The 24,516-nt window shown below is 37.1% G+C and overlaps 1 protein-coding gene across 5 annotated transcripts in view; it reads left to right on the forward strand.

Moving 5' to 3' along the window:
- OPA1 (OPA1 mitochondrial dynamin like GTPase) overlaps positions 1-24,516 on the forward strand; it is an 82,512-nt gene that overhangs the window by 27,407 nt on the left and 30,589 nt on the right. For 4 of the 5 annotated variants that reach the window (XM_027584909.2, XM_027584912.2, XM_027584910.2 and 1 more), the window contains 17 exons: positions 45-149; positions 1,829-1,915; positions 2,666-2,779; positions 5,849-5,929; positions 6,057-6,131; positions 6,434-6,505; positions 6,589-6,688; positions 7,011-7,141; positions 9,725-9,797; positions 9,884-9,956; positions 11,481-11,596; positions 12,461-12,525; positions 13,289-13,365; positions 17,916-18,081; positions 20,091-20,243; positions 21,780-21,888; positions 22,417-22,496. In XM_027584909.2, the coding sequence (XP_027440710.1) occupies positions 45-149; positions 1,829-1,915; positions 2,666-2,779; positions 5,849-5,929; positions 6,057-6,131; positions 6,434-6,505; positions 6,589-6,688; positions 7,011-7,141; positions 9,725-9,797; positions 9,884-9,956; positions 11,481-11,596; positions 12,461-12,525; positions 13,289-13,365; positions 17,916-18,081; positions 20,091-20,243; positions 21,780-21,888; positions 22,417-22,496 (1,677 nt within the window). The remainder of the gene's footprint in view (positions 1-44; positions 150-1,828; positions 1,916-2,665; positions 2,780-5,848; positions 5,930-6,056; positions 6,132-6,433; positions 6,506-6,588; positions 6,689-7,010; positions 7,142-9,724; positions 9,798-9,883; positions 9,957-11,480; positions 11,597-12,460; positions 12,526-13,288; positions 13,366-17,915; positions 18,082-20,090; positions 20,244-21,779; positions 21,889-22,416; positions 22,497-24,516) is intronic. The other variant, XM_027584911.2, reaches the window with a different exon arrangement.

Here is a 24,516-nt window from a genome sequence, read left to right on the forward strand (position 1 = left end):
AACTCATCTTTTTCTTACGTAGTTATGGTGTTATTTTGTTACAGTTAAAGTACCAGAGGATCTTGGAACGGTTAGAAAAAGAGAACAAAGAATTAAGAAAATTAGTACTGCAGAAAGATGACAAAGGCATCCATCACAGAAAACTTAAGGTATTTTCAGTTTACCTTAATTTTGCTAGTTCCAGAACTTTGCTACTTCACATTGTGCGTTCATCAATACCAGTTTTTAAAGCTGTAATGTGTTCTTTCCTTTTCTTTCTAACCTGATATCCTTGGGAGATAGGGAAGTCTTTTCCTATATTAAGACATCTCATAAATTATAGTCGCCAGGTATTTGTTTCATACAAGGCCCGTACAATTTTCATTCTTTTGACAGTCATTTCTTGTCAATCAGTTTAGTTTTCTAAAATACCACATTTGTCTTTAGACTTATTTAATTTCTGCAGCTATAAGTCAGAATTGTGAGTTGAGGGACATGTAGATATGACTTAGCATCATAACTTACTTGTATTTCCAGGGAATGATTAGTCCACTTTCTTTAGTTTTATAAGAATTTTACATTTTCTTCTGGAAGGTTTCTTAGGCATTTTAAAGCATTTTCGTAAAAAGCATATGCTGATATTTTTAGCACATTGGTAATCACCATTTTCAGTAAGTTAAATCTCATTATTGCCCACTAAACCAAGCTGTATTTGCTGAATTAAGCTGAAGTAATATTTTTAACTTATATCTCATATAAGTAGACAATTTGTGTGTAGCAAACCTACAATAAATCATGGCACATGTATTCTGAGGCCAAGGTCCAAAGATAAGTAGTTCTAGTTTAACCAACATGTATTAGTAGTTCTGACTCTAAATCATGTCTGCATAAAACAGATAAATAGCATGGCCTTATTCACAAGTTACACATGGCAATTGAGAAAAGTCATGTCCAAGTGTTAATATATTTTGAGAGTTCACCTCAGAAACGGTATTTTCTCTCATGAAATGAAATAGTAATGAAAATTTCAAGAATTTTTTGTTTACTTTTAGGTGGAAGCGATAGCAGTTGCTTTCCATTTAATTACTTCTGGGTGTTAGGAAGATGAAAGGAAGTGTAGGCCCTCGTTTTCTTCCTACCTTGCATTGAAACTTGTTTTTAATTATTAAATGCTTGGCATAGTAGTCCTTTTTTTCCTCGCTTGTTTATTTATTTATTCATTCGTTCTTCAGATACTTTCTTGAAGCTTATTATTTGCCAGGTACCATGTTCTGTCCGGGTCCTAGAGAGAGAAACAATGCAGGATGCCTGCCCCTGATGCTCTCACACTTGAGACTTCCCAACTGTCACAGTACACTTACTCATTCTTACTGATTTAACAGTCTTCTTGGTGATGTCTTCTCTACTTTTATCCTTTCTTCAGTTTCTTTCTCTCTCTCCCTCCCTCTGATACACATACCAAACGTGATAGAGGATGATTTCCTTGTAGTTGGTCACCTGACTCCTTGTTTGGCCTTTATGGTATTAATGGTCTTCCTTTGTTGGGTATTTAATATTACCTCTTCAATAATAAACAGTAACTTCCCTCTTTTAACATTTAATTGGAAGGTTAGGAAATCCTCAGTTAATGTACTATATTAAATCACCATATCTGTAAATAAATTGAATATGAAAAAATGGAATTTTATTCTATACTGTTTTACTATGAAAGTGTTATTTATGTAATTAGAAAAAAACAATACAATCATTATGGAAGAACATTTTGGATTTATCAGCTTTTTTTTCTCTTGACACATCTGATTTTCTTTAATTTGTTCATTGTTTAATATCAATTTTTAAAATTTTATAGAAATCTTTGATTGACATGTATTCTGAAGTTCTTGATGTTCTGTCTGATTATGATGCCAGTTACAATACACAAGATCATCTGCCAAGGGTAAGTGAAAAATTAATACATAGTGAACTTGCTCTTTAGCAAAAGAACACTTTTAGGTTTTAAAAAAGTTATGTGTGTCTATATATGTGTGTGTGTATATATATATGTGTGTCTCTATATATATGTAGACACACACACACACACACACACACTCAGACACACAATATAGCCATATACGTATGGACACACCACACAGACATAAACAGAGACATATTTTTTACCTATATAATGTTACTTATGCGCTCTAGATGATGTCTTAAGCATTGAATGTTGTTTGACTATTTTGGTCCATTGGCTTACTTATATTTATGTGTAATGAAGTAAGGTTATCAGGTACTTGGCATTATGTATTTGTAACATCCATGAAACTAAAATTCCGGAACAGTGGATGAAATTAGTCAGTGAGTGAAATTTAACATCATAGAATTGAAAATGTCTTTATGAAGAGTAAACTGGCTGTGGAAAAGATTTGTAGAACATGAATGATATGGTTTTAGAAGTGGTGGCTTAATTAGCACAACTTTTTATTAAAAATTTGGTTACAAATAATGGATCCAATTAATATTTTGCTGTTTATATTTTCAATATGCATAGAGGTAACAACCATCTTTGTTTTTATGGGTGGGATTTTTAAAATCATTTAACTATAGGTATTTTAAAAGACTGAAAAATCTCAGCGGTATTTCATATCTATTTAAATATAAGCCTGTATTTAAAAATCTGAATTAATGTTATGTGTTCTATGGTAAGGTGGTTGTGGTTGGAGACCAGAGCGCTGGAAAAACTAGTGTGTTGGAAATGATTGCCCAAGCGCGGATATTCCCTCGAGGATCTGGGGAAATGATGACACGCTCTCCGGTTAAGGTAGGACAGTAGGCCATCTGGAGGAAGCTCCTCAGGAAGGTAGCTGCTTCAGTGAAGTTTGTTCATTATGTTGAAGTGAAGAATTGTAACTAAAAAGAATTGACACATAGCACTGGGAATTAGTCCAATTGTGGAAATCGGTGGAGGCACAGCCTGGAGACCAGTGGGACAGGCGCGGGGCGGGTGATGGAAGAGAGAGAGAAGAGGAGGGCAGAGGCGTGGTTGGGCCGGGCTGCCCTGAGCTATTGTTAGCACTCTGGATTTTATTCGGAGTGAGGTCACTGAGAGGCTGAGTTAGAAGATGACGGTATTGGAAGTGGAGTCAGTAAATGTAGATAATTTTCATGGTTTACTGTAAGAAAATAGAGCAATGGGACAGTACCCATTTCTGGGGCTTTACCACCTTAACCCAGGGCTGCTTGATACCCTGATCTCTTACCTTGTCTCCTCAACCCAGTAAGACCGCTTCAAGTTTTAAGCTTTTTTCTTATGCTACCCTGTGCCATAAATCTGCAGTTGAAATGTGTTGGGTCAAGGGAAAAATATTTACATACTGATTGTAATGATCTACTTTTAGAGGTAAAAATGATGATGTAAGAGACAGGGGACAATTGATTGCAGTAGCAGGGTCTTTGAGGTAATAGGCTAGGACTCAGCATGCAATATATAGAAGTTCTAACAGTTCGTCCGTAGTCACAGGAAGAAAGTATGGCTACAGTCTTTCATTCAACAAATAGTTATGGAGTGCTTAATACATTCAGCACTGTTCTAGGCAGTGTGTTGGTTAAACAAAACAAAGATCCTTGCCATATTGGAGAATACATTCTAGTAGGGGAAGCAGGCAATGAAACGAGAGGCTAGATTATCAGCTGTGAAGTAAAGAGGGGGGAAAGTATTAAAGATTGAGCTAAGAAGTCTTTCTTGGCGAGTGCTGACTCCAGAAGTGAGTTGATGTTGATGAGAGAAGGCAAGATAATAGGATTCCTGAGCCATACTAAGGGCTCCATTAAGATCTATGGATACAAGGGTGCCTGGGTGGCTCAGTCGGTTGAGTGTCCAACTCTCAGTTTTGGCTCAGGTCATAATCTCAGGGTCATGAGATCAAGCCCCATGTTGGGTTCTGTGCTGGGTGTGGGCCTACTTAAGAGTCTCTCTCTCCCTCTGGCCATCCTTCTGTGCCCCTCCAGCCCCCAACATGGGCGCTTTCTCTCAAAAAAAAAAAAATCTGTGGACATAAATTTGAGGGAAAGCTTGTATGGGTGTGTGTATGGTTTTTTTTTTTTCTTTTACTTTAGCTGGTGGTTGTAGAGTAATTGGAGAATTAGAAAATTGACATCACCAAGAACGAAGGCCAAAATAGACAATAAGGCTGATGCTAAAATCTTCCAGAAATGAAGTCTATTCATAACTGCAACAGGCAGTCTAGTATGATTTATACGGAATGCACTGTTTTGGGTCTGGGTGTCAATTCAACTATGTTGTGTAAAACTAGTTTCTTTTCCATTGCTCTGTAGTTTTGTGTGAACGCACCAAAATTTATAGATCCATTTTACTATTGATGGGCATTTGGGATATTTCCAGTGGGGGGAAATCAGTCTGACTGCACCTCATATCTTGCTCTATAATCATCTCTAAAAACATTGTAAAAACCTACCTTCTACATTGCTACTAGCATTCTAATTGTAGTGGCTGTTATCTGAATAACACGATGAATGATGTTTTGGTAAAATAACATTATGAATGATGTTTTATTTTAGGAAGGAATTAATTTTCTTCTAGCAGGCAAGTAAATCATGGACAGATTTCCTTCTTTCCAGTTCACCATTACACCTCTAGAATTTACTAGGACTTCTTCTCCTTGATGGACTCTGAACTCCAGATTTTTGTCTCTCCTAAACAGATTGCCAGAATCTTGACTTAGCATTTTAGCGTTTTTAGCAGATTCTTCCTGCTTTGTTAACTCATGTGCAAACACCTTATGGGGAAATTGTGCACAAAAGGTAGGGCTTGTTCTTTGGAGATTCATTTCTGCTGTCTTTTTTTCTGGGGCTTTACCACCTTAACCCAGGGCTGCTTGATACCCTGATCTCTTATCTTGTCTCCTCAACCCAGTAAGACTGCTTCAAGTTTTAACCTTTTCTCTTATGCTACCCTGTGCCATAAATCTGCAAGCACCCTGAAGGAAAGCAGCCATAGGAGTGTGTCCTAAAATCCTCTGGGGTCTTGGACCAAGTCCAGGCTGCCATGGTTGCTCTCCAGTGCCTTCAAACAGCTGAGTTTTGTTGGTTATCTAGCCTGCTTAGCTTGTCTCAGTAGAAGGAATTGTATTTTAAAAAGTGAAATCAGATCATTATAAAGAAACTTGAAAAGTTACAATTGAAAAGTGAAGGAATGTGAACTTAAAAGTTCTCATGAAAGCCCTGACTGTTGATATATAAGTTGTTAGAAAATTCCTTATGCAGATGTCAGTCACTCCTTGGGTGAAGGCTGCCTTAGCTCCCCTGTGGTCATTCTTGTGTGCACCTAGGTTTTGCTACACTGTCCTGTTAGCTCTGTGTATATTTCTACCAGGAGGTAGTGAGATCTAAACCAGAGACAGTCCGTTCTTGGTTCCCTCCCCCCCCAACACTTGACACAGTTAGCCCTCAATAGATAGAAATTGAATAAATGAATTCACCTTTACCTAAGTTGACCTGTGAAGTTAAATCCAAGATTTCTTTTTGTTTTTCAGGTTTTAGGTTGATGGTTTTGTGTTCAGTAGTCGTACAGCCTTGACTGGGAAAGGAGAGGGACAGCAGCATTTAATTTTAGGTCATGAAAGATAAAGAGTAGCCAGCAGTCTTGTTGGGAAGTTACAGCACATGTAACAGATGTATGGACAATACAAATAAAAAATTCTGTAGTCTCTGTACTGCCATGTTGACAGCCCCCAGGGGTGTTCCTAATGTGTACTATGAGGGCATGCCCAGATTTATGCAGTGCAGTGGGCCTCTCTAGACCATGTAAGTCCTATGGGATCAGTATGAATGGTAAATGCATTACTACCTCTCGATTTTCCATTAATTTCAGGTTACTCTGAGTGAAGGTCCTCACCACGTGGCCTTGTTTAAAGATAGTTCTCGGGAGTTTGATCTTACCAAAGAGGAGGATGTAAGTAGAATTTACGTGGAGGTTCATGTGTGTAACTTTATAACTCCTATAAGCTTATGAAAGACAACTAACTGGAATATTTGTTAGCTGAAGATTTTCATAGGATTTTGTTGTTTTCCATTAATAGCTTGCAGCATTAAGACATGAAATAGAACTCCGAATGAGGAAAAATGTGAAAGAAGGCTGTACTGTTAGTCCTGAGGTAAGTGTTGTAATTCATTTTAACAATGTTCTATGGAAATTCAAAGTTAATGATTTCAGATAAATCATGATATTGGTATTCGTGTTTAGATTGCAGCTATTCTAAGATACATAGATTTTTTTTAATATTCCAAATAATGTATCATTTTGTGGGTAATTTCCTAGAATAATTAAAAGGATTAGAAAAAGAGTAACTTCTTTCTGAATGGATGAGATTCAGAATTTTCAGAATATATATCACCAATAAATTCCTAACAAACCAACCCCCCACAATGAGTTTTGGTTTGCTTTTTCCCTGAGTAGACCATATCTTTAAATGTAAAAGGCCCTGGACTGCAGAGGATGGTGCTTGTTGACTTACCAGGTGTGATTAATGTAAGTATATACAAAATGTGTATTTTGTCTTGTTCCTATTGTGGAAAATACATATAATGACATTTAAAACCTTTTTCTTCAAGACTGTGACATCAGGCATGGCTCCTGACACAAAGGAAACTATTTTCAGTATCAGCAAAGCTTATATGCAGAATCCTAATGCCATCATACTATGTATTCAAGGTAAATCTTATCAAAAGGTTTTAATTGCACTGATATGCTTCCTTCTTTAGCAATCTAAGCTTTGCTCTAAATATGCGTGTTACATAAACATATAAGATAAATGTCTTGCATTTTATTAGTAAATGGAATTAAAATTGGGAATATTTTGAAAAATTTCATTGTAGGCATCACAGATTTTTATTGGCTAGAATTTCTTTTCATAACTAAGATAAATGTATTACGAAAATTTTTCTTACTCTAATCTAGATATAAGGGTATAGCGTATAGAAGTTTTAAAATCTGCTTTGCAATTGTTAAGTATCATTTTTCAAATTTTTTTCAGATGGATCTGTGGATGCTGAACGCAGCATTGTTACAGACTTGGTCAGTCAAATGGATCCTCATGGAAGGAGGACAATATTTGTTTTGACCAAAGTAGACCTGGCAGAAAAAAATGTGGCTAGCCCAAGCAGGGTAAGGGCAAGTTCTTCATTATGAGAAAACAGATTCTTTGTACAAGCTTCAGCCATGATAGGGACTGGTGATAAAAACAAAAACAAACAAGCAAACAAAAACTCCTTGTGGAATACTTTAGTGGGATTTTTCTTCTCATTAAAAACAAAGTATTAGAAAGTTACAATAAATTATTTAAGTGCAATTTTAAGGTATAAATAAAATTCCATAATTTTCAGTTTGTTTACTTCAGAAATTCTTAGAAAACTGTTAATATTGCTTACTCTAATTTAAATAATCTTGTATGCTGACAGTCATTAACCACTTATTAATTAACCACAAATTAATAATGATTGTGGTGTTTCTTTTCTAAATATTTTTTCTTTTTAGTTAATGTTCATAAATTAGTGTAGACCTGGTGACAGTACAGATTCGTTTTGGACATTGTGTATACTTACTTTTTTGCAAACAGACATTACCTTTCCTAACTGATCAAAGACTAAGAAGCAGATTTTTATAATAGGGAAGGCACTGGTTGGTGTCAGGCCTCAGCATTCTTATCCGTGCTCCACCACCAACTGGCTGTGTGTCCTTGGGCAAATCTTGTTAATTCTCTGCATCTAGTCAGTGCATAATCCATCCTGTTAATCTAGTTGATCTTTAGGGTCATTTTCATTTCTGAAATTCTGCAGCTTTATACATGTCCCTCCTGTCCCTCTCCTGTAACAAGGAAAGAGTTTTATTTCAAGATGACACTGTAAGTATTGTTAGGGTGCAAGTTGTAACTCAGGGCATGCTCTTTACTTAGTTGTACAGGCAGAAGGGAGTGGTTGAGAGTACAGAATCAGTAGCCAGATTGCTTGGTTTCAAATGCTGGCTATACTCTCTGCTAGCTGTATAATGTTGGGTAAATTTTTAAACCTTTTTAGTGCTTTCGGCTTCCTCATCTGTTGGGAATGAAGATAATGGGTACTGTCTCATAGGTTGCAAAGATTTAATGAGTTAAATATTTGTTGTGAAGTGGTTAAACTAGTGCTTGGCACTGTCTTATAATACATGGTGGCTGTCTTCTGTTATTACTATATCTTGATCCCCCATAGCACAACTTCAGGTATAAGTACACATCCCTTGTGCTGCTGCTTAGAATTTCTCTCCTTCCCACCTGAAACTTGCTGCACGTGTGCCTTTTGTGCTGGGTTCCCAAGATAGACTACCCCGAAGTTCACCGATTCCTTAGAAGGACTCACAGGACTCAGCACACAGTCATCCTTACACCTAACATCTGTTAACAGTGATTGGATACAAAGCAGAATCACAAAAGGCAAAAGTACAAGACAAGGTATCTGGAGGAAACCAGGCTCAGGTTTCCAAGAGCCCTTTCCCAGTAGAGTCCTGCAGGAAGCGCTTAATCCCTCCAGCAACAAGTTTCTCATGAGAGATTCAGCACCTAAGGTTTTTACTGGGGGCTGTTCATGTAGGCACCCTCAAGTACCAAAATTCCAGACACCCAAAGGAAAGCAGATGTTCAGCAGAAACCACATTACTCACACAATGAGCCACTGTTATGCGGGGAAAGTTTTGTATCAATGTGGGAATTGTTTACCAGTGAGGTCCTCAGATGCCAGTGAAGGGCGAGCAGGCCTTTCTAAGGACAGCAGTCTCAGGCTGCTATGTTAACTCTTCTCTGCACAGCCTCCCTGACCTTTGCTTTGCTGTATTGGGGGGCGGGGAGTGCCTGCTATGGTGGTATTGGACCTGGTTTGGAGACAGGGAGAAACAAGGTAGAAGTGAATTCTGTGCCTCTTTCCCATGTCCCTTCATTTCTCTCATTACTTTCCCCTCTTCTCTAGGATAGTGAGTTTGTATTTCTTTTGAAATGCAATTGAATTTCGTATCAATCCTTTTTTATACCAAAGAGTCAGCATTAGCTCAGGTGTGTAACTTGTCTTAGAGAAGGGATTCTTACTGTGTTATTAATGTGAACGGGCTTCCGGGAGCAGGAACTCAAACTGTGAATGATCTCTATGCAAATATGCATTTTTCTGGGGACAGAGTCTCTAGTTTTTATTACATTTGGAAAAGGGTTTTTGACCCTAAAAGAGATGAGAGCCAGAGTAAGATAAGACAGTCCAACTTGGTTAGAATTTATCTATTTGAAGAAGAGTATGGGGAAATAATCATCGCAGCTGCCATTACCGAGTGCCTCTGCGTGCCTGGCACTGTGGTTTGTATCGTAGTGCCTCAAGAGAATCTTTTCAGCAGTCATTTTGAAAAAAGTAAGTAGCTTCTTAAGGCCTCATAGCTATTAAGTGGTGGAGCTGAAACTAAACTGAGGCCTGACACCAAAGCACTACACATCATTCCAAGTTTTAATAATGCATCTTAGGTCTTAATAATGTATCTTTTAGTGTAGTAAAATTAAATATATTCATTTCTCCCCTCAAATAGCGATTAAAAAACATTTTAATACTTTTGTACAGATTTATATATTTGACTGAACATATATATGCAGCATTATTAAATTTTCTTTTTGTATAGTATGTTGTACTTTAAAAAAATTATATAAACCTGCATCTCACATTTATTTCCCACTTTTAAAAATAGATTCAGCAGATTATTGAAGGAAAACTCTTCCCAATGAAAGCTCTGGGTTATTTTGCTGTTGTCACAGGAAAAGGTATGCAAAGATGGATTATTATAATTTAAGATTTTGTTGTTTTCAAATAAGATTAATTTTCTTAGACCTCCAACATCTTTCCCTAGGAAACAGCTCTGAAAGCATTGAAGCTATAAGAGAATATGAAGAAGAATTTTTTGAAAATTCAAAACTCCTAAAGTAGGTATATGGTTTAAATATTTGAAGATTTTTGTAGTGAGGGAGTAGCTTAAACTGTTTTCACTTAAAAGTTTGTTTCATAGCTGCTGGTTTAACATTGAATTTCCAGCATTTTTCCCAAATAGTGATCTGTATCTAATAGGCAAGTCCTCAAGCTACTCAGAATTAGGAGCATCTTATCACTGGTATAATACATGCTGGTATAAAAAACTGCCCCTCAGGCTGTGGGCACTGAAAGACAACACGGACACCTCTTTAGTTGTTTTACTTATGAAATAATATTTAAAAATCAGTGCTTACATTTTTGTTTATCTTTTAAACCCATCCTTCTGCTATTTTACTTTATTTTATTTATTTATTTATATTTTACATAAACTCTACCCCTGACGTGGGTATCAAACTCACAGCAAGATTCGCATGCTCTCCCAGAGCGCCTGGGTGGTTCAGTCAGTTCCGCATCCAGCTCTAGATTTTAGCTCAGGTCATGATCTCAGGGTTGTGGGATCGAGCGCTACATTGGGCTCTGCACTTAGTGGGGAGTCTGCTTGAGATTCTCTCTGTCTCTCCCTCTGCCTCTCCCCCCGCTCGCGCCCATGAGCTCTCTCTCAAATAAGTAAATAAAATCTTTTTTTATTGTTTTAAGATTTTATGTATTTACTTATTTGAGAGAGCGTGGGCGAGCAGGGTGCGGAGCAAAGGGAAAGGGACAAGCCGACTCTGTGCTAAGCGCGGAGCCCAACGTGGGGCTTGATCTCATGACCCCAAGATCATGACCTGAGCTGAAACCAAGAGTCAGATGGTTAAACAACTGAGCCCCCCAGGCACTCCTAAATAAATAAAATCTTTAAAAAACAAAAAGAGCTGCATGCTCTACCAACTGAGCCAGCCAATTTCCCTCAGCAGTTATGTTGTGAATACGTGTATTTGGTTCTCTTCAGTATTGGGGAAAGTTGGAGTGGAGGGTGGGGTTGCCAAAGGGGTACCCCTACATAGATATTGACAGAAATTAACAGAAAATAAGATCCTGATAGAAAAGCAAAAAGGAAGAGCTAAAGGACAACTGAATTATATTAAAACCTTATATATAGAATCTCTTAAAATGGCAAGGTATGTTTGCATCTGTATTAGTATAGTAAGTGAAGATAGCTCTTGCAAACATGGTCTTGAGTATTATATGTGGGGAGGAGCTGACAATCATATGGAACTTAGCTGTCCAACGTGATAGGCACTAGCCTCCAGGGGTTACTTAAATTTGAATTAGTTAACTTTAAACTTTAAACTTCTGTTCCTCGGTCACACCAGCCATACATTCCAAGGGCTCAAATACCCCAGGGGGCTAGTAGCTACCATGTTGGATAGCTCAGATAGAGGTCGTTTCCCGCATCATGGGTCTTATTGAACAGTGCTGGTATGAAATATGAGTGACTGTTCTCTTATATTATAACAAGCACATCTTCAAACGTAGTGAGAGTGTTGTCCTTTTTGCCATTTTTATGTACCGTAGCTCTTGTTGTTTTTTAACAGGACAAGCATGCTAAAGGCACACCAAGTGACTACAAGAAATTTAAGCCTTGCTGTTTCAGACTGCTTTTGGAAAATGGTACGAGAGTCAGTTGAGCAACAGGCTGATAGTTTCAAAGGTAAGTTGGCTTTTCAAAATGAGCTAACAACTTCAGACATTTTATTAGTTGGCGGTCTTAGGTATCCAGCAGATTCTTTATTCCCTGAGCAGTTGCTTTTTAGTTCATTTTCTATTAGCTACTATGTGGAAAATGGAAAAAATACAAATTTCCAGTTGTTGTTCAAGAACACTTTCTCCTTCAGAGGAAACATCGCAAGGAGCACTTTGCAGGTTAAACAGAGTAGAGGGTTTGCGGTAGTGTTTGGGAGAAAACTTAGCAAACTAGAGAGGACTCAGATTCCCCCATTTCAGGGGGAAGAGAGGAGTGGTGTTGGAAGGCAGCACAGCCTGGGCCTCAGCTATTTTGTCCTCGTTCCTGAATCCACACTTCCTGCTCTGTGGCTTTGCTTCCATAGTTTCATTTGATTGAGAGTATACTTTCCTTCCCTTTTCCCACTTGGGAATTCTACCTGCTTAGTCCCTCAGCAACCCTATGAGTATTGTTATTGTTCCCATTCCACAGAAGGGGAAAGTGGGGCACCAGAGTTAACTTACCTAAGTGATGCACCCAGCGTCACACACAATAGATAATAGACCCAGGATTTGAATCCTGGTGATGTGATTCCAAAGTCCATGCCTTTAGCAACGGTACTGAGTTGTTTCAGCTCTATGTTTTGTGGATTAAAGATGGAGAAACAAGAAGATTGGTTTGGAAAGCTGTTGCAGTAGTGAGGTTCTGAGATGTTGAGAGCCAGAATACTCAGGAGCCATAGATACACACTCAGAAATTCAGTTAGTACAGAGATATGTGAGATCACCTGTAACCACCACAGCTGGATAGAAAGAGAATCCTGAAACTGGAACATCTGTCCTTCTTCCTCAGCAACACGTTTTAACCTTGAAACTGAGTGGAAGAATAACTATCCTCGCCTGCGAGAACTTGACCGGGTAATGTTTGTGTGCCTCATGTATTTCGCATATGTCTTGTTTAATATTGTGCTCTAAAAGAATTTATGTTGATGAGCAAAATCTGGTAAGCCAAACTGCTCTGATTTTGACCATAGGATTACTAATTTAGAGCTGCAAGAATATATTTCTCTGTATAACTGCAAGAGTGCAGTTATCTCCTCTATAATAATTTAAATTATTTAGGACATAATATTAAAAAATAATTATAGATCGTAAGATGCTAAAGCAAGTGTTTAAAAACGTTCTCTGAAAAAGTGAGAAACACTTATTTAATAGAATTAATATATTTATGTAATGCAAACTTTTTTAAAATTATACATCAACTTTTTTACCTTTTCAACATTTACTGTGGAGAAGTATACTCTAATTTAGTGGGACTTAAATATTGGTTTTCTTTGATTTTTAAAATGCTCTCTGTTGTAAAACACAGCATTGGTTTATTAATGCTAATAGGCTAAGTTAATATGTATTGATATTTTCATGTAACATTTGTTACATGAAAAACTACACTCAGAATTAAGTGAATAAGGTAGACGTCTGTGTCCATGTCTTTGTCCTTATCTGGCTACTGGTATTCCTAAAAAAGAGGGTAGGAGAGAAGAACATTATTTGCTGGTCATGCATGCTTCAGACATAAGTTCAGCCTACTAGCCTGTCAGAGGCCTTCTTTTTAGTGATGTCTAAAACTCGTGGCAGGGCAGATTGATGTTATGAAAATCTTACTTGTATCTCTATTACCTAGAACGAACTATTTGAAAAAGCTAAAAATGAAATCCTCGATGAAGTTATCAGTCTGAGCCAGGTTACACCAAAACATTGGTGAGTATTTGACCTTTTCTCAAAGATTTTACTATAAGGGTTATAATGAGATACTAAAATTTAGATTGATAAAGCAGTGATTTATTGTAGCCTTCACTCATCCCCCAAAACAGTAAATAGGCAATAGCATAAAAGTATTTCTTTTTGCAAAATCTAACCACTATTGTAGTCTAATTAAGTATTTAAGTACAATAAATTGTGTATTTATTAAGTATCTTTCAGAAAAGATATTCTGAAAAATTGCTTTCTCCATGGTCTTTTTAAATCTTAATTTGTCTTAGGCTTTCTTTACCTTGTATATAATTTTGAATTCTGTCAAGTCATTTAGGCAAAAGTTTCATCAAGTTGTGTTTTAGGTAAAGATCAGTCTATCAAAACTGGTTGCTCTTATAGGGGAAGGGAGGGAAAAATAAAATAAGATGAAATCAGCGAGGGATACAAACCATAAGAGACTCTTAATCATAGGAAACAAACTGAGGGTTGCTGGAGGGAGGGTGGTGGATGGAGGGATGGGGTAACAGGGTGATGGGCATTAAGGAGGGCATGTGATGTTAATGAGCACTGGGTATTATATAAGACTGATGATCACTGACCTCTATCTCTGAAACTCATAATATACTATATGTTAATTAATTGAATTTAAATTAAAAAAATAAATTTAAAAAAGCTGGTTGCTCTTGTTAGATTAATCACAGAGAACGAAACTATAGAGAAAATTACTTTGTAAAGGGAAAGGAGTATATATTTTCAAGTTCTCATTTCTGAGTAAGAACAGTTGGTACTTTTTGTAATATGTGCCTCATGTTTTATACAAGTCTTATTTCAAGTTGAATTTTGTTGGAGATTTTTTAAAAATAGGTAAAGTCATCCTTTTAAAAAAAATAGTCATGCAGATCTCTTTCGGGGCAAACTATCACCTTCTATTTCTGTTTAAATGAAGTTTGACACTCTTAAATTTGTTGGCACTGAAACCAAAATAGGTTCTGTGTAACTCAAGCAAGATATGTAAATAGCCTTGATTTTTTTTGCAATCATATTTTAATTAACAAATTCCTTGTGCATAAATTATCTTTCTAATGAAGTCTGTAATTTAAAAATTTATCATTCTTGGACTAGAACTAAATATTTTCTGTTCTTCTGTTTGCTCAGTTTAAGATGTACCTCCAGGAGGTGAGAGCAAGCAAGGTGACAAAGGTAGCTGAAGACTGTTACCTATGGCTTTAGCATAGGAGGAGGCAAGTGGCAGGAGATAAAACAGTAGATACAAACAAGATCTAGATTATCGAGGGCCATGCAAGTCGTGTTCAGAAGCTTGGAATTTATCCCACGAGCACTGAGGGCCACTGAATAACCTTAGGGCAGGTTTGCATTTTATTTTAGAATGATCTTTGTAGTAGGGAAAGTGGAATGCTATGAAGAAGAGGGCAGTGAGCAAGGAGGCAGTTGGCTGTTGAAATTATGTAGATGAGAGGTGATGGTGGCTGGAACCTGAATAGTGGTTGTGCAGATGGAGAAGAGGAGACAGTTTTGAAATGTCTGAGAAGTTACCTAGAAGATAGAATTGACAGGATTTAGTGATTGGATGTATAGGTAATGGAGAAGTCCATTAAACAGTGAGTACATTTTTATCCAGTAATTACATTGCTGTGAATTTGTAGGAATGAAGATACATTTGACAAAGATGAACACATAAGAACACTTCACCATTGTTTTGTGTATAAGTGTAAAAATATTGAAATCTTATGTTTTCTATTTGGAATTAATATATTTGATTTATTCATAGAGTGGATTACTGTGATGCCATTGAAAAATACAGGTTGTTGACATGGAAAACTGTATAACATGCTTTTAACTTTTTAAGAAGTATTTATAGGGGCGCCTGGGTGGCTCAGTTGTTAAGTGTTTGCCTTCGGCTCAGGTCATGATCTCAGGGTCCTGGGATTGAGCCCCGCATCGGGCTCCCTGCTTGACAGGGAGCCTGCTTTTCCCTCTCCCACTCCCCCTGCTTGTGTTCCCTCTTTCGCTGTGTCTCCCTCTGTCAAATAAATCTTTAAAAAGTAAATAAATAAAAAACAAAAAGTATTTATAAAACAGTCTGTGTAATATGTAAACACACAAATATTTATTCAGGGATTCAATGTTTTTATTGATAAATTAAGCTGAATAGTGATTGTACTACTGAAAGAGGAATTATGGAGGACTTCTTACGTTTTCTGTATTGGTTGAAATTATTATATAGAGTGAGTCCTCTGCTTTAAAACAAGAAATTTCCATTTTGAATTAGAATGGAGTAAAGTGGAGGTAAAGTTCCTGGAGATAATGAGAGGAATACATAGAACTATAATGTTAATTGTATTTTGTGTATTTGTGGAATTTTCCCTAGATGATGGCAAAATTTAGGATAAAGTCTACAGTCACGTAACATATGCTGGGAAATGTAAGTAAGGGTGCACGTCAGGGTGGCAGATGGTGTAAGCACATACACTGGCCACAGCCCACGGGGACTTTTGCGTGAGAGTTGAGGACCAGTGGTCTGGAAGAGAGATTGTGGGGTGAGGAGAACACAGCTTCCACTTCCTAACTCTGAGCACCTTCCGGTCACCAACCACGGTCTGGAAAGGAGAGCCAGGAAGGGTTTGAGGATGTAAGGAAGGGAAAGAGTGAGAATGTAAAGTGGTTTGTTTGTTCCAGACAGGGTATTGGGGGCACACTGAACATGATTATGATGAAGGGGGGCAGGGCGAGTGTGGGCAGGACAGCAGCTTGCTGGTAGAAGGGGGATGGGGATCGGGGACAGCAGCTACCTGTGGTGGACTGGAAAGCAGCCTCCTGTGAGAAAGTTACCTTAGGCTTGTCAGGATTTGATGGTCTGGGATTTTGTTATTATCTCCTTGAAAGGGTGTCTGGGATGTCGATTCTTGGCCCAGACTCTGAGGAAGAGATAACAGAGCAAGTCTGTTCTGAGGCAGGAGCAGCAGAAAGCTTGATGGTCAGAGGCTAGATCCTGGCCTTTTGTTCATCTTTCAGAAATCTTGAATTTGTGTTTAAAATTGTATCTGAATAGGAGACCCTGAGAAGCTTTTTTTCTTCCAGCTTGCTCCTAAAATTCTCCCCCTGTCATTATCTGTCGTTAACACCATGACTAAACTGACTGCGTCCTTCTGGTCCCCCCGTGGTGTATCCCTACCTCACACTCTTTGGTGTTCTGGTTGTCACTGAAAAAAGACCCAAAAGTTAGCAAGGGGAAACCAGCAGCTAAGCTCATTGACTCAGTAGACTTGATTTTACACAAGATGTTGCGTGAATGTGAGGAGTTTTGGATAGAAGGGAGTGTTGACACTGCTCAACCAAGAAAATTGCAGCTTGGCCTTAGGACAGCTGTTTCTGCTACCCTGAGCTTTATGGCTGTGTAGTAGGGGGTGAAGTTACTCTTAAGACTGACCACTCTTGGCAAGCAGAATGTTTTTGTATGTTACAGTATTATCTTAACAGTAGAAATTAGTTTGGAAGAAGCCAAATAAATATTTTCTTGAGAGTTCAGTTTTTTTTCTTGATTGAAATAGTTGTCTCTTTGTTGTTTAGAGATCTGTGTTCTTCTGAGATGTCTTGAAAGCAGGAAGGACTTGATTATCCATCTTTTATATTCTTTTATTTATCATGATGTGTTGGACCGTTTTACCCAGCAATATCCCATAACATCTCTGTGCTTTGGGCCGTGGTCTGATAAATTATTAAAATTATACCAACAAGTTCTCAGACTTGGACTCCACTTCACAGTCAGTACATATAAAGTATGTATTAATATGAGGCAAATAAGCACATGAAAAGATGCTCAGAAGTATTAGTCATTAGGGAAATGCAAATGAAAACCACAATGAGATACCACCGTAAACCTGGCAGAATGACTAACCATATCAAATGTTGGCAAGATGTAGAGCATCTAGAACTCTCATCCTGTGCCGGTGGGAATGTAAAATAGTTCAGCCATTTTGAAAAACTGTTTGGCAGTACCATAAAAAGTTATTTATATAATTGCAGTATGATACAGCTATTCCAGCCCTAGATATTTTACCCAAGAGGAGCAACAGTGTATGTCCATACAGTGAATGCTCATAGCAGCTTTATTTGGAATAGCCAGTAATGGGAAGCAGCCCAGATGTCCATTAGCAGGTAAATAGATAGATTCATATAGTGGAATACTACTCAGCAATAAAAAGTGAAACATGGATATACACAACAATATGAATGCATCTCAAAATATGCTGAGTGAAAGAAGACAGACAAAAAGAGTATACTGTATGATTGCATTTATATGCAGTTCTAGAAAATATAAGCTAAACCTCTTATAACAAAGCAGATCCAATGGTTAGAACTTTTGGAGATGATGGGTAAGTTCATTATCTTGATTGTGGTGATGCACACAAGTGTATTCAGTCAAAGCTTTAAATATGTGCAATTTATTGTAAGTGGCTATTACTTCAATAAAGCTGTTTTTAAAAACTATTATATTTAAATTCGGTGTTTTTGAAACTTTTTTTTTTTAATTTCAGGGAAGAAATCCTTCAGCAGTCTTTGTGGGAAAGAGTGTCAACTCATGTGATTGAAAACATCTATCTTCCAGCTGCACAGACTATGAATTCAGGGACTTTTAATACGACAGTGGATATCAAGCTTAAACAGTGGACTGATAAACAGCTTCCTAATAAAGCAGTAGAGGTTAGGATATAATTTAATTAAATGGGTAAGAAGCATTACTTGAAGGGAGGAGGAGCTGTGAATTTTAGGTTTTATTCCCATCACAGCCACTGTCTCTCCTAATGGGTCCTTATGCTCCATTTATTCTTTACTCCTCATCTCTGTGTTGGGATTAACCTAAATGCTACTACCTTGACTACCGTTATAAAAATTTACTAATTGGTATGCTGCTGGTCTGAGGATATTGGTTCTGTTCCAAAGATAACATGTAATAAAACCAGCAGAATTTGCTTGAATGTGAAATGTTTTTAGCCTTTTCTGTGGATGAGGATTCCATAAGGAAAATGTTTAATGAATAAAACATTTCAGTTGTTGATTTTCTACAGAGCTCAATTATACTTAAATAATCATTTCCTTAGTTAGGATCCTGCCAGAAGGTTAGACTAGGAATTATAAGAAAGTACCTTGAAGAATGCTTTTCTGTTACATGTGGTCTCTACCACATAGTAGCTATGTGACCCTTGGACTAGTTGCTTCAGCTTTCTGTTTATTTGTACATTAGGGATGATAATATTGCCTGCCTCACAGATTGTTCTAAGGAGTAAATGAATATGTAAATGGATGTAATATGTAAAGTATTTAGACATACGTGGCTCACAGTAACTGCACAGTAAGTGCCATCTGCTGTTAGGATGATGACCATCATCTAAGTTGATCTGCCATACGCATTACTCTGAAGAATGATTATTCTGGCAAAGACTCAGCATGTCCTGTGCTTCTATGTGTGGTTGCTCACAAAGTTAGACTTGGTGTTAAAGATAATTTTATTTCTCATTACCTGAAAAAGAAAATGTCAGCTAATTTTTAATTATTTGGCTGTGTTTCCCCCTTTCCTGTCCTTCACTCCTGGCTTCACCTCTTTTCTCAGCTTCTTCAAACTTCTCTTTCTAAGAACTGACAGCTGTTGTGCCAAACCTGCATACAGCTGAGCCCTGTCAGTTCTCGACACATTGACCCCTAAAATAACTAGAGGGCTGCCGCCACCACTCCACTAGCTCTTCTCACAGCTAGCCCGGTCCCATGGTAGGATATTGTCATATCCTAAGGCTCAGCAGGGAAGTGGTCATTCTGTTTCCTGCTGCTTTCTCCCTTCATGCCTGGGTGTGGCAGAAAGCTGTGGATCTGCTGGAGGGTCAGGAAATATAGATTCTAATACCTCACTGGGTATTCTTGGATAGTCACGTTGTTTATGCCATGGTTTAAAATGAGGAGGGCTAAATAAAAAACACAACATTAACTAGCCTAGCCCACTTAATCATAAGTAGATTTAGTTCTTTTAACACTATGCTCTTCTTTCTCTGGCCAGGTAATTACGAGTTAGCTATAATATAGGTTGAATATTACTTATATACCCAATATAAGTAATAGTCAGTATGATTGAAGGTATTGATGCATTGCTTCATATATTTGCATAAAGGCAAAGATGTGAAGAAGACTAGATCTTCACAAAGATGTGAAGAAGACTAAATCATTATGACATTTTAAACTTTCTACAGTATGGAAGAAGCAGGCAAACTCACGTGTTGTACAGAATGAAATAAATAAGTGCACTAAGTGTGGTGGCTGATTGGAGTGCAAACCTATCTCAAGGGGGCGGCCCCTGTTCAGTTCCAGTTGGTGTTATATAGGAATGCGGGTACAGTGCTGCCAGATAGTTCAAGAGAGGCTGGAAACACAGGTTTTATATGAAGTCTATTTTTAGTGTTGGCTACTAATTTTTTAAAATTTAAAACACTGTGTATGTCTAGCAAAACATGTCAGGACTCCAGATCTATCCCACCAGCTACCAGTGTGAGATCTCTAGGCCAGAGTTTGTATTTGCTGCCTTCTTTAAAAAAAAAAAAATTGTGGTTTCAATATGTATTTTGTGATAAGCTAACTTATTACATCTATTTGGCTTAACTTCACGTTTGTCACATTACATATTAAAATAAGTAGTATAAATACAGCTTTTTTTCTTTTAAATCTAGGTTGCTTGGGAGACCCTACAAGAAGAATTTTCACGCTTCATGACAGAACCAAAAGGGAAAGAGCATGATGACATATTTGATAAACTTAAAGAGGCTGTTAAGGAAGAAAGTATTAAACGCCACAAGTGGAATGATTTTGCGGAGGACAGCTTGGTACATCATTTGTATATTACAGTGTCAACCTCACAGTTTTATAGAATTTCTCAAATTGATACCCTTTTTATAGGAAGTTGTTTTTATATGACCATTTCAATTAGGTTCTGAATTTAAAATAACGAGGGAAAGAAATAGTTTATCTGTAATCAGCCCTTTAACCCTTGAAAGTTTTCCTAGGAAACTTTTCACTGAAACTTCACAGCAAACAGGCTTCTCTAAACTTCCACAAATTGTTGTCCACTAGCCATTACATGAGCCTGAACCACAGATGGCTCAGATAGCTGCTTCTCATTTTACCCTTGGTGGTAACGAAACGAGTGAGACGCATTGCTTTTCAGTGGATTTGAGTCATAAAATATTAGATTCCTGAAATAATGCTAACTACCACATGTTGAATGCTTAAAAGGTGCCAGAAACTTTACAATATATTTTGTAAGCACTATTTTATTTAGTTCTTAAGCAGTCCTATTATTGTCCTTGCAAAACTGAGACTCAAGCCCTGCTCTAATTACAAAGCCTGGCTATTGACCTTGACCAAATGCTCCATCTCCAACAGATCTTTTGTTATGTAGAACGTTTTCATCACCATAAACCTTGTTAAGCACCTGCTCTGCTCAGACAGTTCCAAGGAGGCACCCTTGAAAGATAAGATAGAACAGTTTTCTAGGAAAATGCATATCTCACTGGGGGCTGGTTGTAATTATAATTAATTTTTAAACAAGTGTTTTGTCTTCATGTTTGAAAACTGTATTTTTTTTTTTTAAGATTTTATTTATTTGGCACAGAGAGAGCGCACACAAACAGGGGAAGTGGCAGGCAGTCAGAAAGAGAGGGAGAAGCAGGCTCTCTGCTGAGCAAGGAGCCCGATGCGGGGCTCGATCCCAGGACCCTGGTATAATAAAACAAGACAGCTCCGAAGGCAGCTGCTTAACCAACTGGGCCACCCAGGCGCCCCGAAAACTATATTCATTCTTGTTAAATACCTTATTAAGACTAGCTCCTTCGAGAAGTGTCCTTTTTCATTCATTCATTCAAAAATTATAACATTTAGGTTTCTTGTAATAAATAGCTCACATTTGCTTATAGTTGTCCAGACCTTTTACGCTTCTCTCCTTTATACTTTTCATTGATGTTAACAGTGAGACAGTGGTTGTTGTTCTCCTCTTTTCTGAAAATGCAGACACACAGATCATATGGCAAAAAGGAGAGGTAGCGAAGATCTGAATCATTAACTCCTGAGTACTAGGGTTCTAGGTGCAGTTTTTATGTAGTTACATGTATAACATACCTGTCTCTATCTTAGACATAGCTCATTTAATTTGGTGTAGGAAAAAATCTTCACTGCTCATTCTTTTGGGAGAAAGCTGACAATAGGCAGATAATAGGAACTTCTGCATTTGCATGGGAGCGACATACTTTATGTTTAGGTGCATCTATTATTTTGTGTATTTGATAAGCTGTCTATTTGAATAAAATTACTAAGATGATAAGGCATAAATCAAGTTAGCTGTTTTTCTTTCCTTCTTATTTCAGAGGGTTATTCAACACAACGCTTTAGAAGACCGTTCCATATCTGATAAACAGCAGTGGGATGCAGCTATTTATTTTATGGAAGAAGCTCTTCAAGCTCGTCTCAAGGATAGTAAGTAGGGACACTGGTTATTGAGTTTTGAGTATTCCCAGTGGTGAAGGAGTTATCCAACTTGATGAACATTTGTTAAAAAAAAAAAAAAAAGCTTTTAAAAAATAAATGAAACCAACATTTTATAGTCTTTGTCATTAATACTATAGTTAAATGTTTTTTGTGAGATTTTTCAGTCAACTGCTTAGTAACTACTGAAAATATTAAATAAACTGGACACATGTTTATATGTACTTACATTCTAAAAAACTATAATTGAAGACTATTTTAGTGTTTGCCTCTATACCTACAGGAACTTTACAAGCAGTTGTACCTTTCATAGATTGTAAACATCTATAATTAAAATAAATTTATTATAAATGTACCGTAACCATCATGTAATCTTTTTCTTTATCTCAACTGACTTTATATTGATATAGTAGTTTGAAATAGTTAAGAAAACAAGACTATTTATTACTAGTTACAATTTGTGAACTTGGTAAGTGATAAAATTTCTTGATGAATTAAAATTTTTTTAAATTTTTCTAGCTGAAAACACAATTGAAAACATGATAGGTCCAGATTGGAAAAAGAGGTGGTTATACTGGAAGAACCGGACCCAAGAACAGGTAAAAACAAACAAATCTCTGTGTTATGATATAATTTTGTTTATTTTAATTCAAGCATTAAATACAAGTTTTGCATGCCTCTAGTCCAAGCTTAATAATTTCAAATGTTTTTTATCAGCCTTTCTAAAATATAATGAATCTTTAGAATAAATAGAAAACTACAAAAGAAAGTTGGTTTTTGTTTTTTTTTTAAGTGAAGTAGCTGTGTTATTAAAAGGAAGGGGAAATGAGCCATGCCCCTTTTGTGGTAGATTACTTTGTTCATTTCAGTTCCCTGTTTGAGGTAAAGTGAAAATTAAAGTTATGAACAGAAATAAAAAATGACAAGAATTTAAAGGATGTAGAGTGAAAGTGATTAGAATAAAAGCTATAGTGACTTTTATTTTTACCTCATCTGTTGTTACCTCTGGATTTTTCTGTTAGTTTGTTGTTGTGTTCCCAAAATAGGTATAAAAATTCAGATAGGAATAGAACTATAGAATTTATTCATCCAATAAATATTTAATGAGCACTTCAGTAGAACAGAATGGTAAAGGCAAGTATAAATAACTTAACAAATGAATACAGGAAAGATGTACAGATCATTCAAGTCCCCATCCCCTATCATCTTTTTATTCCTTATTGTTACGGCTTCTCTGTTTTTACACCACATCTCATTCTTATGTTCATTCCTTAAACAGAAGCGAGAAAACAGAATGTAGAACCAAAATACGGAAGTGAAGGAAGTAATGAATAAGAAAAAGAGGTGGAATCCAATCCCCCTTCTTTCCTTTTGTCTTTGAATCCATGTAGTTAGAGAAAGGAGACCAAGATACAGAAATATCAAGAGAAAAAACTTAAAAAATGGGAAATTATCAAATGTCATGTCATTCCTGTTTTCTTATTTTTTTCTTTTCATCTTAAATACAGAATTAAGTTATATAATCAACACCCTATATATACATATAGAGATACAGGTATCGATATCTTTTTTTAGTTTCATGCATTTTTTGTTTCATAAGCTGTCTATCAGATGTGAGTTCCAGTTTGTCTTAAAAAAAGTGAAGGGACAGTCTTCCTCTTTTTTTTTTTTGATAGGATTCTTAGGGGAAAATGAGTCGTTAAGAGACTGGAGAGAAGCTGAGGAAGTGGACAGAGTTAGTGGTTGGATCATGTGTGTTTTCAGGGAGCATCAGTTATCTCTCACGACACATGGGATGAGAGGACGAAGTCTGTCAGAAAAGAATTTCTAGGAGATCATCAGAGGTTTCTGATTTTAAGACTAGAAGAATTGATTGAAAAGAACTGGCCTGAGGCAGATAAACTTGGAAGAAAAATGGTGTCTGACCATCATGGCTTAAGGGAAATTAGACCTAAAGTTTCCGGAATAATCAAAGATGGCAACTTGCCTCAGCAACTAGTGGCAAATATGCTTAGGTCAAACACTCTCAGAGAGAAATAATTCTTAGTTGTAAGTTATTTTCTCAGGAATGTGAACCCATGCGGGATTCCTGCAAGAGAAGCAGAGGAATTAGTTTTAAGATAAATGCAAGGATCTGTGGCCTAGGAGAGGACTGTGGAAACCCTTCAGAGAAGAGCCTTCTCAGGGTTTGAGGACAGCATGTGTAAGACCCAGACTGACTGTAGAACAGAGGCCATAATTGGGAATATAGGGGGAGGGACATCAGTACCGCCTGGGGAAGTGTTTGACTGTGTTGTTTCATTTTCTGTTGCAAAAGAAAGCCCCTCCTGCCAGACTCACTGAATCAAGTTCTCATTCTCTAACCTTTTTATCCCTCCTGCTCCCTGTGGAAAACCGCTATCCTAGACCTCATTCCTAGAGGTTACTGTGAGACACAGATTCTGGAAGAGGTTGAGATCATCCCCATATCTCACATTGCAAGTTTAGGTGACTGTGTAACTATTCTTTCTGTCTTTTTGCATGACTGATTTAGTAGGAAAAGAAATTTAAGAGGTCCTGTGTTAAAGCTGAGAAACCTGTGCTCTGAAAACTATTTTGTGCTTTTATATTGTTAGATAT

The sequence above is a fragment of the Zalophus californianus genome, chromosome 1 (genome assembly GCF_009762305.2).
Source record: "Zalophus californianus isolate mZalCal1 chromosome 1, mZalCal1.pri.v2, whole genome shotgun sequence".
Classification (NCBI taxonomy): Eukaryota; Metazoa; Chordata; class Mammalia; order Carnivora; family Otariidae; genus Zalophus; species Zalophus californianus.